This window comes from Anoplophora glabripennis, unplaced genomic scaffold, assembly GCF_000390285.2.
Source record: "Anoplophora glabripennis isolate ALB-LARVAE unplaced genomic scaffold, Agla_2.0 scaffold270, whole genome shotgun sequence".
Lineage (NCBI taxonomy): Eukaryota > Metazoa > Arthropoda > Insecta > Coleoptera > Cerambycidae > Anoplophora > Anoplophora glabripennis.
The window spans coordinates 414,379-434,004 of record NW_019416411.1 but is presented as its reverse complement, the minus strand read 5'-3'; the positions used below and the strand labels follow the sequence as shown (position 1 = coordinate 434,004).

The window sequence follows — 19,626 nt, the reverse complement described above, 5'->3', positions numbered from 1 at the left end:
TTACATTTTTATTTTCTTTCAAATGAATAATTAAGAAAATGTAATAACAAAATATATAAAGATCTTCCTGTATAATATACTTTTTATCTAATAACCATTTTACGTATAAAGATGTTTATATGCATAAGTAATGTACCTATCGATGTGATAATTTTCTATACATGCGGGGCACACACCGATTTATACTTTCTAAAACATCCAAATATACAATTACAGAAGCCAATTTTTTATTTTTCGTAATATAATAAAAATTACATCACATATTTCTTAATCAAAACTGCTTTATTTATATACAGGGCACTCCTTGTTTTTCTTTACTCATACGAGTTCTTTCAAATTAAAAAAAAAATAATATCAAATGGAAATAATTGTCTTATATATATATTAGATGGAAAAGATATGTTTTAATACACCTTCCTTTCATTTCAAAGCAAAGTCCCTTAACTTACTTCAATCTATACACAGCTCTAATCCTCATATGAATGAAACACCCTGTATATGTAAACAAATAAACATGGAATATAAACAGAATGTAAATGAAAAACTAGTATATATTTCTATATATACTTATGCACAGTTTTAATCGAAATATATATCTTAGCTTATTAGACATCAATTTCTAAATTAAAATTTATAGGTACTGTATGTATAATGCCATAAATAACTCAATAAAAAGGAACCAATGGTAATATCGAACATTTCATACATTTTTAAACAAACGGGAACAAAACAAATTTTATATTCTCAAGATTATTTATGGCGATTACTCAGTATTTCTGTGGACAATCCAACTTTTTGTTTTTAACTTTAGTTCTGATTTCTATACATCTGGTACCAAGAAATAATTTATTTCCATTAGATATGATAAATACCATCAATTTTGACTTTCCTAGCATATAGATTAAAGAACTGTACAAGTCAATTGCCACACACTCAACAATTTTGAAGATTTTTAAACCCAATTTCACACAGTATTTAAAATTACAGTAAAACCTCACTTAATCGATCCTCCATTACCAAACGCTCCAAAATATTCGACATTATTTATGGTTTGTATTTTGTTCGTCAGTTCGTTCTATCATCTGTAACTTTGCGTTCATAAATCACGTTCATATTTAATGAGTTTCTAATACTAAATACTGGTCAGTGTCCAATAAAGGAGGTTTTACTGTACTAATTACTAACTGAAGAGCCACAACCCAAATGCTCTATTGAAGTGTTTCGTAAAATGTTGTCTGCATCATTAAAGAATGTATTTTTTAATTAACGTTAAAGTAGTTCAATCTTACAAAACACTTGAAATCAATGATTCCTGTGAACATCATTAAACAAAGAATTTGAAAATGTGCAGTTATGTGTATCACACGTTGACAAAGAATATATGAATATATATCCTTAATGATTTTCAGTTTACAGAAATTAACCACTACATATTGTGTAACTGAAAAAACACAATTTTGATTATACCATTTCATTTACATTTTACAGTTAGTCAAAAATTCTCCAGATGCAGTGCATACAAATTTTTTATATAATTATTGCCTCTCGTAACTCGTGTAATTTGGATTAAATTTTATCGGATTTGGGGTATCTCGAAAACTATGTAAGCAGAAATACTATGTAGGTCTCGGAAGTTTAAAATTAAAAAAATAATGGCGGAAACCCTAGCTGGTTTGAAGAATAAAGATCCTCAAAAAATACCAATTTTGACTAATCTCTCTGCTGTATTACTAACGTACGGGGTCAAAAAACGACAAAAACTTTTTTGAGTAGTCGCAGGAGAATAGAAGAAAAAAAAATTAAATGCATGTTTTTTTTTAATTTGAGTTAAGTCAAATTTGGTCCATTGCTGTTTTTTTCAAGTTATTCTCATTTATTTACACGATTTCTTATACAGGGTGATTCCAAATTCAGTACAAAGAATTTAGGGGCGTATTTTTGAGATCAAAATACGACCGTTTTTTCATATAAACTCAGGTGCACAAATGCCAAGTTTTCGATATACAGGGTGTTAAAGTTTTTTATTTATTATTTTATAGGAATAATTTCCAAACCGATTTAAATGTTGGCATAAAACTTAGGCCACGGAGGTTTTTTAGAATGCTAAATTTAAATGTCATTGCTTTTGATGCTGCTTCTAGATGGCGCCACCTACAAGGGTACGCTTGAATTAAATTAGCCCTAACTTATTCCCCCATCAATTTGAAGCAAAAAAAAGGTATTCTTAGTCGAAATCCCTCAGACCAACCGTGTCCAAGATATTGGCTGATGAAGGGTTATTTGCACACCATATTTTCAAATTTTATAACTATTTACGGTGAAAAATTTTAAAATTTATTTTGGACACACGTTTATAGAAAAAAAATTCTTATGACCTCAAAAATACACCCCTAAATTATTTGTACTGAATTTTGAATCAGCCTGTATAATCTATTCATATTAAGTACATTCAACACTTTTTCGAAGACCGTTCCTTTGAAGTTTTTTATTATAACACCGACTTGTTTCAAGAAACGACTATTTCTCTCTTATAGCTAGTGATGGCTAAATGACCAGAAATGTCATTTACAATTTCAAAAATTATATTTCCTTCAGTTGTTATTTTGTTATGCTTAATGCCCATTTTTAATTGTTTTTATAGTTTATAATAAAACTACCTTTTAGTTCTGGTCCCACATATCAGATTTTTGAAAAATTACATTGTCCATCATTCATTGTCCATTATTTGAAAAAATTTAAAGTATCTACACAAGAAATGTTACCTTTAATCATATTTAAAAAAGTTTAAAATAATTATAAGGAAAAATTGGTGACTGCCATCACTGGTTGTATCATTTTTTTTAACTGTTTGGATGATATTCATTCAAATATAACTTGAAGAATGATCAAATTTTGAAGTGATCGCGATGAATCGATTTGAATAAAACTAATGTAGTTTCAAATCTGTTGACTTAACCGACAAGTGAATAGAACCATTGATGACACAGCCACACAAAAAAAAGTTCTCTGTACTGGGTCACTTATCACGAATCAGATTTACAAAAATCGTTTTTAAAAATTTAATCAATTACCTATGTACTTTAAGATGGTTAAAACATGATAGGGTACTCAGGTTATAAAGTAAACAAAAATATTACAAAATGTATTTAGCAATTCTAACCTCTAATTCGTAATCGGCGACCCCAAAAATCCCTGTATACCAAATTTGACGCGAATGTGTTATTGTTTTAAAATTTGGTCGGCCATCTTGAGTTTTGTAAAATTGACCTCAGATCTGTGATCAGCGACCCCGAAAACCCCCGTTTAGCAAATTTAGCGCGCATGGGTTATTTTTTGAAAAGCTGGTCGGCCATCTTCGATCCGCCATTTTGAATTTTGCAAAATTGACATTGGATCCGTGATCAGCGACCCCTAAAACCCCCCTCTACCAAATTTGGCGCGAATCTGTTATTTTTTGAAAATTCGTGATATCTGACCTTAATTGACCAGTTTTTTGAGGTTAGAAAAGGAACCGTCAATTCTAAAAGCGGATTCACGTTCGGCGGTGTCTTAACCATATAAATGAACATTTGTATAGAACATTTTTTTAAATTTTTCCTAGCACCATTTCTTGAATTTTTGCTATTTTTGACCTGTTTTTGAGGTTAGGAAGTTCCTGTGATGTGATAGCTCAATTCTGACACCGGATTCGTGACCAGCAGGCAAAAATAGTACGAATAACATATGTCACATGAAAAGTACAAACAACTTTCTTTTTTCTGTATGGCTGTGTAATCTTTCAACCAAAGAAACGTGTAAAACGAATGAGAATAACTAAAAAAAAACTAAAGGGTTTGCGGGCCTGCGATTTTATGAACTATTCGTCTTACTGTTCATCAGAGAACCACCTGTACAACTACTGCGGTGAAATATTGCAACATCCTGTATATACAAATAATTAGGAATTAATTAAATAATTAGGAATTATTTGCGAGTATTCTGAAAATAATATTAAAAAAATTAATTTGTAATATCAACTTTTATTATAATAGGCAATAATTAATTAAAAATGTAGATATATATATAACTTTCGTTTAATCAACCCTTGATTGTCCAACGTTCAGCATATATTAACCGACTTATTAATTTAATAAGACCGACACCAGGCTAACCCCATCAGGGCCAGACAAGTGGTGGTTTAACCTACATTAATTCTGACGAATTTTTGACTAAGCCTAATTACTTTTAATTCTATATATACAGGTCCATTTTAAATCTCTAGTGTCTACTAGCGCATTTTGCGTTTCTTTTATAAATCCGCCCTATACTACTCACTAACTAAAAAATTGCTAAAAAAACGCCAACATCATTAAAACATGACATAACAACATATAATAATAAAATAATCTAATAAATAACCTAAGAGATTTTTATAAAAAACAATAAATATCAGGTGCCGTCCGAACAAAGTCATAAGTTTTTTAAATAGTCGCAACAGATGGAACATTAAGCAAGGAACACACTTGCCAATCAAGTTCGAAACAACGGATATTTGTAATCAGAGAAAATAACGGACACAGCTTACCTGCTAACGAACCTTTTCGGATACTAAAGTTTCTTGGGGATCAGTTATGAAGGGACGCTCCAAGCGTATTGCTATACAGGATACAGGCAATTTTTTTTGAGGAATCAAGACGCGCACCTGAAAGAAAATGTTCCGACTTTTTTCCAAATCCTCACGTTTCTTTCTGAACAAACGCGTAAGATTATTTGAATTTGTAACTATAGGGAGAAATAAATGGTATTATTCGCCCCGTGGACAATTTGTCAGTCGGTCATTATCCTCCGATATTTCCTGTTTGGAGGTCTGATATCGTCGTCGTCGAAGTTCTCGTATGCATACTCGGGTAGGAATTTTTCGAGTTGCTCGTCAAAGAACTTTTCCAAAGTCTTAGCGTCAATGTAGATTTGGGAATCCTCCTGTTCACACGAAAACAATAAATGAGCCGTAAAAAAAATGTAAATATATCCACTCACCGGGTTATACGTGTACGCGTTTTTGAACATCAGTCGTACATCCCTAACCAATTCCTCCATGTTTCTGTAGTGATTCTGTGTGTTCCAATTTAGTTTTTGACGAATTGTATCCAACGCGATCGGTTGCTTTATAATAGAATGATAGTCGACGTTCTAGAAGAAAAGTAAACATTTTTATCAAAATGTATGAACGGTGTATAGTTCACTTACTTCTGGTCCAATAACCTCCCTAAATGGCAAACTAGGGTCGTACTGACAATATAGCTCTAGAACGAGCCTTTCAGCAATTTTCCTCTCTTTCAAGCTCAGTTCGCCATCTTTCTTTTCCGCTAGAATACTTTCTGGTATATCGGCAAAGTTCATGCAGAGCAGACACTGCCATGTGTCGTTTTCTCTGAAAAGGTGTAAAAAATCATTTTGTTTAATTAATCAATTGCAAACATTAAAGAGACCGAATATAATGAAATAAAATAAAATAATACTGCAAAAAAAACAAAAAATACATAGAAAAGGAAATAACAAATTCCAAACGAGAAATATTATTGGCCATAAAAATTTAGAACTTATGAAAAAGCAAATATAAAAAGTTAAATATTGAAGAACTACCCGCATTATATGAAGTTTTAAAAATCCTTATTATTGAGGGTGGTGTCAAGTGAGAATTACAATTTTTAATACAAGAATTACTTTTAAAAAATATATGATTTCTTTAACTGATATTTACGAAGAAATGAAAGAATTCAGTTTGAAAAATTTCAATAATAGACTTCATTTTTATTAAATTTAACCATACTGGCCCAAACTGTGAGCCTTGGGGCACACCAGGCGCTACTGCGATTTTGTTGGATATAAAATTTTTGAATCCAACAATCTGAAATCTATGAAATATTTAAAAGAGCATCAGATCGCAAATGTCAAACATATAAAGTTTGTGGATTAAAATATTTTGAGTTGAGGCCAACCAATAGATTTTTTGGCACACTTAACTATTTAACATTTTTAAACAATAAAAACTGCAAAAAAATGACATTTTTTTGTTTTTTTTTATAATTTCTCGAAAAATAATGATGGAATCGTCTTACTCTCAATTGGACTTTTGCAGAGAATAAAACAACCTATACAATGATTTTTTGTGCGGCCCGATCGGTTCATTTTTTACAGAGAAAATCGGGAAAAACCTCTAAAATAGACCTTTTTTCAAAAATTTATAACCCCCGTCAAATTTGAAGCTGGAAAAACAATCTTGCGGAAAATAACAGATAATAATATGTAGTTTAATCGTGCGCAAGCTGGTTTCTGTCCGCTGCATAGTTTTTGCACAATTGTAATCACTACAAAGTACTTACTCGACACTCAAATTGGGAATATGGCAATATTGATGAAACACCTTGGGGCACTTGTCGCAACAGACCAGCTCTCCGCCGTCCATGCACACAGCGCACCAGTCCTCGTTGGGATCGTCCTTACTCGTCTCCGACAATTCGGATTTGATCTTGGTGGCCGGCCCGGAATCACCCGTTGAGCTATCGACGTGCGGGGAGCCCCCCTTCTGCCTTCCTTCAGCCAGCACCTGGACACCGTTAGAATCCAACTTGGCAATCGTAGCCATCAGGTCTTTGACGGAGTCTTCACAGAATTTATCCAAATTTTCAGTGTCCGATCTTCCTTGTATGTGATTGGGACTTGGTGTTTTGGGAATGGTGGAAGTAACGGTGGCGGGAAGATTTTTATTGGATTCAGATTGAGTTTGTTGGCGGAGAGTTATTTTGAAGTTGTCATTTATTGTTGGAAGAGTCATGTTTCTATTGTTGCCATTGCTTATAGAAACTGATATAAAGAAAAAAAATAAAGTGCTTTTATAAACACACACAATTAAAATAAATTACGGTGTTGTCATAAGTGAAGTTTTATACAGGGTGTGCCGGAAATGTGAGGTGATTCTTATACAATTTGTTCATACGAGCCTCCCTAAAGTGCTAAAACCTCTTTTAGGTGGGGGTAAAAATTATGTTTTTTGTTTTAACTTGTATCGAATGGCTATAATTAGAAAAGCGAATGTTGGATGGACGTGTTGCTAATGAAATGATACTATAGCAACATATTTCTTACTTTTTTGCTACTTCACAAGACGATAGAAGCTATACCAGTTGCCGTTTTCTTTTTCAAAGAAATTGAAACAAAATAATATGTTTTAAACACTATAAATTTCTTTTCTATTTTTCTGTTATTTAACTATTATTATTCGCCAAAAAAAAAAAAGAATTAAATGCTTTGCGTAGAAAGTATCATATTTTTTATTTTTAGTGAGAAAGTAAAATGGACGCGGAGATTTTACAACAAAAAAAAAAGACAGAAACTACATATAGTGCTGTAATGCTATGCTTGTGCCAAAATTGCTTTTTCTAACTGTAGCTATTTCCGATGTAGCCTGAAAAATATAATTTCTATTGCTATTTAAAAGAGGCGCCTATATGGCAGAAGCTCGGATGGAAATTTATATGGAAACGTATCATAAAAATAAACAAAAAATCCACCATTCCCTTTTTCCCAACCATTTCCGGGACACCCTGTGTAAATATGTAAATAGCATAATTACTCTTTTTGCTTATCATGTCTCATTGGGATTGCTCAAAAAGGATTGCTTATGTGGGGGAATGACGACAACTTTATTGGAAGCTTCTTCTACGTTCATACGTTAAGTTTGAGGATGATACAAAATACATGACAAATATATTTTTTTGAAATATACACTTTCTTGAGGACACTGTACAACCATACCATAAAATTGATAATCTAATTTTAAAGCTACAGTAAAACTTTGCCGTTCATAGATTTCTGGTTCGCGGATTTAAATTTATGCGGTAGCCATCCATGTCACCTATTCTTTGCCATTTGCGGAACGTTTGCTTTGTCGTTTGCAGTCCGAATTTTACACATAATTCTACAGTTGAAAACCTGATTATGAGAAACCATAAATAATCATAAGTGCACATATGCAAGAACTGGATACATAACAAACCCTTGGATTTGTCTCAATTCATCAATTTTTGAGGATACCATAAAACACCATAAAACACTTGAAGTTACATATTTATTGCTTTCTCCATAATAGGGCCCAAAGCAGTGCATGTATCGACAGCTTTTAAAGTGCTTTGTTGACGATTCTACACAGGGTTGGGATTATTAATTTAAACTTAAAAACTAAAATCATGCAGCTTTGAATTTAATCTGAAATTTACCGTCGTGTGGCCTAGCTGAAAAATTTATTAAATTCTTTGCGTTTGTTTTAATTTTTAACACATAAATTAACAATCGGGAAATTATGTTCTTAAAATGCAAAGCTTCTGTCGTTGACATGTCTATAAAAAGGCGCAGAAAAGTGTTATCTTTAAGTAATAAAGTGAAAAGTGGTTCAAGTGCTGCGTCTGTTGCATCCGAATATGGACTAAACGAGTCAACTGTCCGATGCATAAAAAAACCGGAAGACAAAATCAGATCTTCGGTACAAGCTTCAGCTAAACTCACCCTAAAAACTGCTTATGTAAGCCGCAGAAATCCCTATTTAGAGAAAATGGAAAAAATGCTTAATCTTTGGATAGACGATCAAACAAACAAAAATGTGGTATGATAATTATAACTAAAGCTGAAAGCTCTTTTCAGGACCTTCAGAATTATGTACCTCTTGCAAGAACAAGTAAAGAACCTGATCTTACTTTCCAAGCAAGCAAGGGCTGGTTTGATAATTTCAAGAAACGTTTCAACCTTCACCATTTTAAAATTGGCTAAACTACTCGTGCCTATTGAAGAAAAAGGATACCATTCGGATCAAGTATTTAACGCAGATGAAACGGGTCTTTTTTGGAAAAAGATACCGACCAGGACGTACATAACACAAGATGCAAAAGTAGCAGCTGGATTTAAAGTTGACAAAAATTGTAGAAATAAGTAAAGTGGGGAGAGAAGGTTTCGAAAATCTAGAGGCCGAAGATGTGGAAGAATTGACCCGAAATGAAGACGACGGTCTCACTTATACAGAACTTGAAGAACTAACTCGAGAAGACTTCATTTTGAGTTCAGAAGAGGATGAAGAAGAGCCCAGTGTTATGAATCTATTAACAACAAAAAGTGTACAAGGAGTGTTAGACAAGATGTCGTTAGCAGAGGATTGGATAACCTCTTTTCACCATACAAAGAACTTTTAAAAGAATTGAGAAACCATCAAATTCAGAAAACAATGACAGTCTTTTTCCAGAAGAGGTCTATTCCGGAATCTGTACCAAGTACACAAAATTAAGTTTGTAAGTGTCAAAATTCATATTCCAGAATAAATATATGTAAATATATAAATAACTGAATTATGTTCCTGATATTTAATTCCGTTTTAAACACTGACATAATGACTTGCGCATCGCGGATTTACGCTTCGCGGGAATCTTCTGGAACCTATCCCCCACGAACGGCAAGGTTTTCCTGTATATATTTTTAGATTAAAAAAATTAGGTAAAATATAAAAGTGCCCTTTGCAGAATTTCAGTGCCAGTTTAAAGGTCATATTTACAACTGTAAAATAGGCGCGGATCCAAGAGGGAGGGGGGAGGTCGCGATGGTCCAAAAAAAATCAAAGATCAAATAATAAATTAACAAAGATAAGAATTTTTCTTGACTACTGCATAACCTTTTTTCTTTAGTAAAATAAATGAATAAAGATTAAAAATTTGATGTGTCTCTTCAATCTCTGGATCCGCCCCTGCTGTAGTAATAAACACACATTTAGCGAAATATTTTTATCATCTTTTAGTAAGAGATCAACTACTTTATGAGTTTGTTATTTCAAAATTACGGCCTTAAACTTAAAAATAATAATAATACTTTCACTTCCATCCTTACCTGTAGAACTCTGCTGCGGAATGTGCCACTTGGCTCCGCCGCCGCTAGATGGATACTGAGGCGGCCTCTGTTGCATGGGCATCCTACTTTGTTGATTCGGAACCAACATTCTCATCTGGGTAGGCTGAGGACCGAACCTGATCTGCTGCTGGTTCGGGAACCTGTTTTGGAATTGTTGGGCCAGGTGCGGCTGAACAGCCTGGTACTGTCCGGGCCCCGTTTGGATATAAACGGGGTTGTTAGTGCCGCTGTTACTGTTATTCGGCTGCAGGAGGTGTCGCAGATTGCTGCGATCGTGTAACATTCCTTGAGGGTGAGTCGAAGAGGACACCTGCTATGAATTAATATATTTCATGTAAAATATACCTTAAACTTGTCAATTTATTCTTAGAAATTAAAGATTTCTGTGTCAGAATAGTATATAGGGTGTTTAGCAGAGAATGGTCATATTTTGACAGTAGTTTACTTGGATCAAAGTAATAACATTGATTCAACATTTTTTCTCTGCATTCGTTTGGAATTATTGGAATTTAAACTGAACATACAAAAGTAACAAAAACCTGCCTGCTGCTGTTGCTGGTTCAGACCCATTGGCAGCCTAGGTAATAACGGTCTCTGCAATTGAGGTCTCTGCATTCTATTCATGCTCAACTGTTGAGCCAAAGAAATCGGTATGGCTTGAGGAATATTATTCATTGCGGGCGGGCCCATGTTCTGAATTCTATTCTGACCTAGAAAGAAACAATAATAAAAAAAAACATCCATAAAAAGTCGACTACAATTTACCCATATTTTGAACCATGGGCTGTCCAATGTTTTGCCCTACCCCTTGATTGATATTCTGATTCATTCCTTGCATGTTCTGTCCCATGTTTTGACCGGCATTTTGGGACATACTAGGGCCGATTGCTTGCGGGCCCATATTCTGCGACGAATTGCTCATTCCCTGTTGGTACTGATTATTGTTCTGGTATTGGGAATATGGCGGTGGTCCTGGAATTCTAGACGGTTGAAAGCCAGATGGAGAAGGGAGTTGGTGCAGAGGGCTCATTGGCGAAGGTTGTTGGGGAGGCCTTCCGGTTCCGTGCCCTGGACTCGGGGAACCCTGCGGAGGGAGGGATGAAGCGGGAGAAGAAACTTGAGACGGATATATTCTCCCGTCCACAACGATCTGTCCGATTGTCGACATAACTGAAGAAAAAATTGTTCCATGTAATTAACATGAAATTAATACTATTTGTTTGCGTTTCTGTCTTAATTTCTTTTGATTTAAGTAGCCGTGCGCTCCGCGATTTTAACTTCATATTGACCTTGTCCTCAAACCGAGGATGGGGGGGAAAAACTGGATGAGAAGGGAGAAGGGTCGGGAGATATGAGTCGACATTCAACAAGTGTGTATGTGAAAAGCTCTGAACAAGACAACACGCAACCGAGACTTCAAGTTTATTACTAATTGTGTACATTGTACCTGTGAGAGAGACAAAATTAATACAAAATGTGCTAGTTCCTCCCCCCATAGATGCTGCAAGCGAGTGAGTCGAGATCGTGAAAACATCAAGGTAAGAACAACAGAAATCGCCGCAAAACTCTTCTCTAGTACATTCATTCAAACCTTTTTTTTCCCCTAGTTTAATCACTATTTATTTAATTAATTAAAAGTGTGGAATTTATTAACCAAGTATCTATTAAATTTTTTGCTTCTAAATATTTTTTTTTCATTCTTTAAGTGCATATTGAAAGTACATAATATACAGGGCCTGTCAGTTAAAATTACAACTCTTTTTTACTTTTTTTTTGCTTTTCAATTCTTTATTCAAAAGCTTTCATAAACTAGCAAAATATGAATTTAAAAAAAAATTGAGGGCGCTGTGTCCCACTGCCCGCGAAAGTTATAAGACGTGGATATGTCTTAATACTTCTTAATACTTAATACAAAAGTTACAAAACTTTACTTCAAAGGTCAATGTCTTTTTGAACAGAGCAGTTAATTTTAATGAACAAGGCCTCAAGTAGAAAGATTATTTTATTTTTTCATTACATTTCAATTTCTGGGGTAACACCCATCTGCACGAACGGTTTTATAGATGTACCCATGTGGTAATGTTTTTAATAATAGGCCAACTACTGAAAAATTGAGAATATTTAATTCAAATTGAAAGCAATGTATTTTACCTGTAGAGAGGCCTTGCGTAAGCATAAAATAAAAACACAGAATTATCAACTAAACAGTAAATGAAACACACCACCTACCTTTGATTAAATCGGGAACCTTGTCCAAAGCCAGGTGGATTCGAACAGGAATCTCTGGATTTGGAATATCGGCACGTTTACACTTAATTCTTTTCAAATGGTCAGTGACTTGCTTTTTACTGTATAACAGTGCCATATCGCTGCCATTTTCAAGGGCGTGCTGTGTAAATTCTATACAGTGGTCCGTCATTTTAGAGAGCTGTTCCAATGCCAGCTTTTTTTCTTGGAGAGTTTTCTGTTTAGATTCGCAAACTTCCGTCAACTTAGCAACAAGTTGCTTCCCTCGGACATTAATAGTGTTAGTCAATCTATAAGTTTACTATTAGAAACAAGATTTTATAATTAAACCAATACTTACTTGACCACTAGCTGAGTGATTTCTTTTACTAACGCCTGTTTCTTCTCTGTAATTAGATTCTGCCTATCATCTATTACTTTCATTGCACTTGTCAATAATGTTCTTTTATAACTAAAATAATACATCAAATTGATTTGTGGAAAAAAGACAACTGAGATTGAATTACCCGACATCCTTTAACATCTCGGCTATAAACTTTTTTGCCTCCGATGCTATCTCATTAGTGAACTTGTATTTATGTTCACGGTGTTCTATTAACTGACAGTCACGACAAGTTAATTTGTCGCAAGTTTCGCAAAAAAGGGACAATTTCTCATGCGGATGGTTCAAACAGAATAAGTTAGCAGGAGCGCCATTTGACACACCCTGAAGTTCCATTAAGCCGTCCTCTTTTGCCTTAATCGTGTGGTCTTTAGTAATTTTTAACCTAGCAACAATAAAAAAAAAAATGTCAATAATTCGTAGTCTTCGTGATATTAATAAATCATATATTGCTAAAATATCGCACAATTCCTCTTTCAAGTAAATGTTTTGTTTTTAATAATTTACCTCTGATGAGCTTGCACACAATTATCACAAATAAATTCTGAGCAGTCAGTACAATAGCTACTAGCGACTGCATCATCGCTGCAGCTGCTACATTTCATATCAGCACTCTTTGATGTGTCTTCATTAGTCGAGAGTTCTAGAAGGAACTGATTCTCTATAATACGATTGGGGTCGCACACAATCCCACATAAGGGACATTCGATTTGCCCTAGGAAAAAAAAGATATGTATTCCTCAAATAATTAAAAATTTCTAAAGCAATGATTTTTCTAGACTTGATGATAAATTTTTATTTAAAACTGTATTTGGAACAAGATTTTGTGAAACGAATAGTTTTGGAGTTATATAGGTATTTTCTATTTATATAATTTATTATTTTAAATTAAAAAGCTTGGCAATAATTCATTTTTAGAACAAATTGGAAGATATTGTTTTTATTTGAAATATAATTACATATCAATTGAAACCATCCAATTCTAAAAAAATTTGTGGTGTAGCAATTCTCAAGTGATTTTTTACTTTAGTAAGTTAAACTGCAAACCCAAATTTCATCAATCTACATAAACATCCTCAGAAATATTTTAAAAGTATTTTGAAAAATATGACGGCTAAGGAGTAGGTTATGCTCTCAGTCGCAATAAATGATGTTATAACGAATGCATTTTTGATCAAGTGACAAAATTTTAGTTTTTACATAATTTTAAACGTCTGTAATTAATTTGTAGCATTAAAGATTTTTTTTGCCACTTATCAGTTATACACTATATATCTTTGCATTTCTAAAATTAAATTTAAATCTTTAAATTAAATTTTTATGTAAAGTTGCCCATTTGTGATTCTTCAATTTAAGGAGTTGAAATATACAAAGACAAATAAAACCCTTCAAAACAAATTTGTATCTAATTTACAGAATGACAACAATATTAATTTCTTTATGTAGAGGGTGTAAAATCATATTTATGCACATCTGGGCATTAAAGTACATTTTATGGACATGTTTTTCGTGTGTTAAGTGCCATTTTATAACTCACGAGTATATTATGACCCTAGAGTAACTTTACAACTGTCTTTTTATATCTGTTGCTAGGTAATGGTAACAATTTGATTAATCGAAGACAGAACAGCATTGTGCAATGAATTGAATATATTAAAATGTTAACACAAATTTTAAATGTTAAAAACTTACCCCTTGCCATTCCATCGTTATGCTCATAGAGTTTACTATTAATGCAACTGGAACAAGAGTTATGAAGACATTCCAATAATTTGGGATCATCGTTAGCATTTAATACTCGGTCACAAAACACACATTTAAAAGTAAAGCTCTCCCTTGTTGTTGGGCTTTCAACGTGCTGCTCTTCTGTAGAATTTGTATACAAATCTTTTGCTGCATCTTTTTGATTCTCTAAGTTTTCATTTGAATCAGAGAGTAACTGATCAATCATCAGATCTTGTGCTTGTGTAAGTGTATCTGTCTCCGAATTCATCACATTTTCTGTTAACGGCGACTCGGTGGTCATTTGATTTATGAAATTTTGATCGTTGATGAACACTTTTGGTTCTGCCATGGCACCTATCTTAAAGGAGGTCATAAACTTTAATGATTAATGCAAAAATTCATTACTGTTTTAAGCTAAATGCTACTGACACTTCATAATTAATTTATATACTTATATTTTATGCCCGCGTTTATAATTTATTCGCACAATTATTTATTTATTTTTCAATTATGACAGTTTCACTTTTTGCAGACGCCTTTTCTCCATTGTAGAAAACAGACTACCACTATAACCAATGAAATTACCCTAAACAAAAAAATCAGTAATTTTTTAGTGTTATATAAAGAAGATGAAGAAGAGTATATCCTAAATCTAGAAACATTAATATTATTATGGAGGGAACACGCGTACGTCAACAGTATAGTCGAGTGACAGAGAGAGAAAGATAAAGTTTGGGTATCATATTTTCTCTCGCGAAGGCATATGATTGGCTAATGCAACTCCTTCCACAACGATTAGAGAGAGAAAGTGAGTAACCAAACTATGGACTTTTCTCTTTACAGGGTCTACAATTTTTAACAGGTGCTTCTTCATGTATCTCCTTATATTACAGATTACGTTATCTATGGTTCATATTATGTTTTATAGTTTATGGATTATACGCATTATGATTAAAAATTGCCCACCAAAAAAATGAAAAGCATTTCCGATTTTTGACATCCGACCGAACCCAAACTTCAAAATTGAAATCTGCGTTAACTGCATGTTTGGAAATCTTGGTTATAATCATTGTTGCATAGTTTTAAAAATTGATATTTTAGTGAAAAATGACTAGGTATGTAATATTGTTCTTTGTACTTCATTATTTATTGTAGTAGTTTCATTCCAGAGAAAATATAGAACTGGGAAATGTTACTCCACACAATATAAAACAACTTAAAAAACTGAATAGTGTCGTCTTCCCGGTATCATACAACGACAAATTTTACAAAGATGTTTTAGAGGCTGGAGAATTAGCAAAATTAGCTTATTACAATGATATTGTTGTGGGTGCAGTTTGTTGCCGAATAGATACTTCGGAAAAGAGTAGGAGGTTGTATATAATGACACTGGGTTGTTTATATCCCTATCGAAGACTAGGCATAGGAACGTTAATGGTACAGCATGTTTTAAATTATGTAGAACAGGATGGGAATTTTGACAGTATATTTTTGTAAGTATTTTCTAAACATCGCTATCATAATGCAGTATATATATTTTGGAATCAAGATAATATTAATCGGTAGTGCCTTCGCAAGGCTTTTAACCACCCACGAGCAATGCAAGAATTAATGCTTCGTGTACCTTTTGGTGAGACATGTAACAAATTATTAAGATATCTGATATTATTGCGTTGCTTATTTCATTGTGTTTAATTAAAATTATTTCATATATTGATGTAGAGCTATACTTTGTATGCAGTGCAACCATTCTTCGAAAATGCGGCTGGTCAGGTAGTTAATGGTGCTTGCTCAATTTAAGGTATTTTCAAGGGAATAAAGGAAGAGGGTTTTTAAAAATATCTAATTTAAGCAAACACACATTTTATGTAATAATTAGAATATGGACTTTTAATATGATTTCATGATTATTGTTTGTCAGTTTTATATTAATATCCATACAATTTGCCAATTTTTTAATCTAACACATCAATTTTCAAAAATATCCGGACCACCAAACATTTCTTGCCGACCCCTGGTCTAGTACATCACAACTGTCTACCAAATTCACTTTCATATATTTTTAAAGCTGATACAGACTAGAAATTCAGGTGAGGCCAGGCTCACAGTTTGTTTACAATCTAGTATTCAGACTGACATTCATTGTGTTACATTTCTATCTTATTGTTTAGTAGTAGTATTGCCTCAAATTTATAGAGCAATAAAAAACTGAGGTGTCGTGTCCTGAGCACTTAATCTGAAATGATGTACTTGAGATGCTTCTAAGAATATTTTATCAAACCATGAACAAAGTGTGACCAACCATGACTTGAGATATGTGGGAATTTATCTTATACTTGCTAGTTAAATAATAATTTCCATTATTTCAAAAAAGATAGGTTTACTACTATATACTTTATTTTAAAAAAACTGCTTATTTTTACTCACCTGTGGGTGTTGTCTGTCTCTTTTTATTTACTAAAGTCCAAGCCCTAGTAATAACAAATTATACTTATAAGCATTATTTGAGAAATTTCTTTATAGGGATCCTTATTTTTTTTTTTTAGGGATGTTAGTTATTATATTTTACCATATCACTTTAAATATTGATCTTAAAAATGATTTTTTTTTGTTTTAGGCATGTTCAGGTAAATAATGAAGGTGCCATTGATTTTTATAAGAAATTCGGATTTGAAATTGTCGAAACAAAAGAACATTATTATAAAAGAATAGAACCAGCAGATGCTCATGTTTTGCAGAAAACATTGAGAAAAAAAGACCAAACTAATGGCACCATTGAGTAATTTAAAATCAGTAATTATTTTTTTAACTAATGACAAATTATTTTCGTTGTTTTTACCATTTGTTTTAATTTAAGTCGTTTTTTTTTTTTTGTTGTACAGAACTGGAAATAAAACCAAGTGTTCACTTTTCTTGCATTTTGTCTCGTCATTCTAATAAAGATAATAATTTTTAACTAATTGTGTGAAGTGAGAAACAACTTCCTTATGGACTGCAGATAAGGATAAGTTAATCGATTGTATTCTCATTAAAATAAATTAAAAAAATATGATTTTACTCTGATAACTGCACAAATACTTATGTTAGCTACATAAGAAATAAATCATTACGATTTATCTGGACAGATCACTGTCAATTTATCCAACACGTAAGTATAAAATTACTTGGTTTGCACAGATATTTGCGACGGGTAGATGGAATTAACCTTTAATTTTTAACGACACAGATTATTACGATTTATCGTAATGTAAGTAGTTGGCATTAGTAAAATACATTAAATCTTTTATACAGGACGATTCAGAACTTATTCCAAAAAAAAAAAAAAATTCAGGATATACAGGGGACTCCTACAAATACAATTTTGTAAAGAAAAAATCAAAAAGGGCAGTTCGAAAATGATTTAAAAATATACTTCTACGTGGCACTGGAAACTGGTCCACTGTAAAACCTGACCTGGCACGTTCAGGTAAATAATGAAGGTGCCATTGATTTTTATAAGAAATTCGGATTTGAAATTGTCGAAACAAAAGAACATTATTATAAAAGAATAGAACCAGCAGATGCTCATGTTTTGCAGAAAACATTGAGAAAAAAAGACCAAACTAATGGCACCATTGAGTAATTTAAAATCAGTAATTATTTTTTTAACTAATGACAAATTATTTTCGTTGTTTTTACCATTTGTTTTAATTTAAGTCGTTTTTTTTTTTTTGTTGTACAGAACTGGAAATAAAACCAAGTGTTCACTTTTCTTGCATTTTGTCTCGTCATTCTAATAAAGATAATAATTTTTAACTAATTGTGTGAAGTGAGAAACAACTTCCTTATGGACTGCAGATAAGGATAAGTTAATCGATTGTATTCTCATTAAAATAAATTAAAAAAATATGATTTTACTCTGATAACTGCACAAATACTTATGTTAGCTACATAAGAAATAAATCATTACGATTTATCTGGACAGATCACTGTCAATTTATCCAACACGTAAGTATAAAATTACTTGGTTTGCACAGATATTTGCGACGGGTAGATGGAATTAACCTTTAATTTTTAACGACACAGATTATTACGATTTATCGTAATGTAAGTAGTTGGCATTAGTAAAATACATTAAATCTTTTATACAGGACGATTCAGAACTTATTCCAAAAAAAAAAAAAAATTCAGGATATACAGGGGACTCCTACAAATACAATTTTGTAAAGAAAAAATCAAAAAGGGCAGTTCGAAAATGATTTAAAAATATACTTCTACGTGGCACTGGAAACTGGTCCACTGTAAAACCTGACCTGGCACAATGCGTACGTTACGGCAGCAGTGATAAAAACGGACAAAAACTTGGAAAGAACTTTGCGAGTACAGGAATTTTATAGCACCTAGGTATTTTATATCAGCAAATTCAACTGATTTTGTCGCCATTATTATTAATTAATAAAATTAATTTGTGGTTTTAAATAATAAAATAATTTGACATATCTGGTGTTACAACTGTTCAAAATTTTGTCCACCGACGTGTCAACACATTTGGGTCCGTTTTACTCATTTTCTACGAACTAACACAAATGCTGTCTTGTTTCACCATAACACAAATGTTTCACCATAAATTAAAACAATATCCATCAACTCCGAGTTGCTATACACGCAAGCCATTTTTGACATTAACTACTAAAAAACTACTGTAAACACTAAACACGATGGCAACGACGACTGTAAAATGGGATTTCAGTATTCAGAATCGCTGAGGCCACGTGGCTCTCCACGTGTATTACGAATGATGCTACAGACTACAGTTGTCCAGCTATGTAATGGTTGACGGTACTACAACTTCAATAATTTTTTTATTGGAATCTATCACTTTTACAAAAAATTTTTTGTACGATATTGACTCCATTTCTCATGCCGCATCTATTCCCAATTTTTTTTGGATAAGTTGTGAATCACCCTGTACTGTAATAGGAGGGAATTACTACATGAAATAAAAAGCATTTTAGTTTTTGCACTAGCTCTGTATTACAAAATGATTAACTTTTTTTTTTTATAATCAATGTTTAGAAAAGAATTCCAAATTTTCCGACAGTAACTTATCAGATTAATCATTCTTTTAACAGACCACCTTCACAACATATAAAGCATTATTTTCTTTTAAATTTGATTGAATTCTAAGATTACTGGTTCTGTCAAAATTAAATTTGTCGGCTTTTTACAATCCTGAACTGAATTTAATGGAAATTTTACATATTTTTTTTTATTAGAACAAATAAAAATTATGGACAAAAAATTACATATATTGCAAGTGCATATACAGTAATTTAAAGAACTAAATGATTTCGATAATTATTTTTTGT

At 32.6% G+C, this 19,626-nt stretch overlaps 2 protein-coding genes across 2 annotated transcripts; one reads left to right on the top strand and one right to left on the bottom strand.

The window, feature by feature from the left end:
* Nucleotides 1-3,984: 3,984 nt before the first annotated feature.
* LOC108911252 (transcription intermediary factor 1-alpha) lies at nt 3,985-14,754 on the bottom strand. Its single transcript, XM_018716140.1, has 12 exons — nt 14,246-14,754; nt 13,061-13,268; nt 12,678-12,938; nt 12,512-12,622; nt 12,154-12,461; nt 10,690-11,094; nt 10,468-10,634; nt 9,904-10,234; nt 6,363-6,843; nt 5,227-5,410; nt 5,017-5,169; nt 3,985-4,959 (listed from the first exon to the last, which is right to left on the bottom strand). Exons 1-12 carry the CDS (start codon nt 14,649-14,651, stop codon nt 4,807-4,809), a joined length of 3,168 nt encoding a protein of 1,055 aa, XP_018571656.1. The 5' UTR covers nt 14,652-14,754; the 3' UTR covers nt 3,985-4,806.
* A 479-nt stretch (nt 14,755-15,233) lies between these two features.
* LOC108911223 (probable N-acetyltransferase san) lies at nt 15,234-17,188 on the top strand. Its single transcript, XM_023454474.1, has 3 exons — nt 15,234-15,393; nt 15,448-15,771; nt 16,896-17,188. The coding sequence occupies exons 1-3, from the start codon at nt 15,386-15,388 to the stop codon at nt 17,059-17,061; spliced, it is 498 nt and encodes a 165-aa protein (XP_023310242.1). The 5' UTR covers nt 15,234-15,385; the 3' UTR covers nt 17,062-17,188.
* Nucleotides 17,189-19,626: the final 2,438 nt, after the last annotated feature.

Excerpts from the sequence above, each read along its gene's own strand:
- LOC108911252 (XM_018716140.1), bottom strand. The coding sequence starts at position 14,651 with ATGACCTCCTTTAAGATAGGTGCCATGGCAGAACCAAAAGTGTTCATC. Across the intron at positions 12,623-12,677 it reads GAGATGTTAAAGGATGTCGG|TTATAAAAGAACATTATTGA; the intron begins GTAATTCAATCT and ends GTATTATTTTAG. Across the intron at positions 6,844-9,903 it reads TCCGCAGCAGAGTTCTACAG|TTTCTATAAGCAATGGCAAC; the intron begins GTAAGGATGGAA and ends TCTTTATATCAG.
- LOC108911223 (XM_023454474.1), top strand. Across the intron at positions 15,772-16,895 it reads AATTTTGACAGTATATTTTT|GCATGTTCAGGTAAATAATG; the intron begins GTAAGTATTTTC and ends TTTTTGTTTTAG.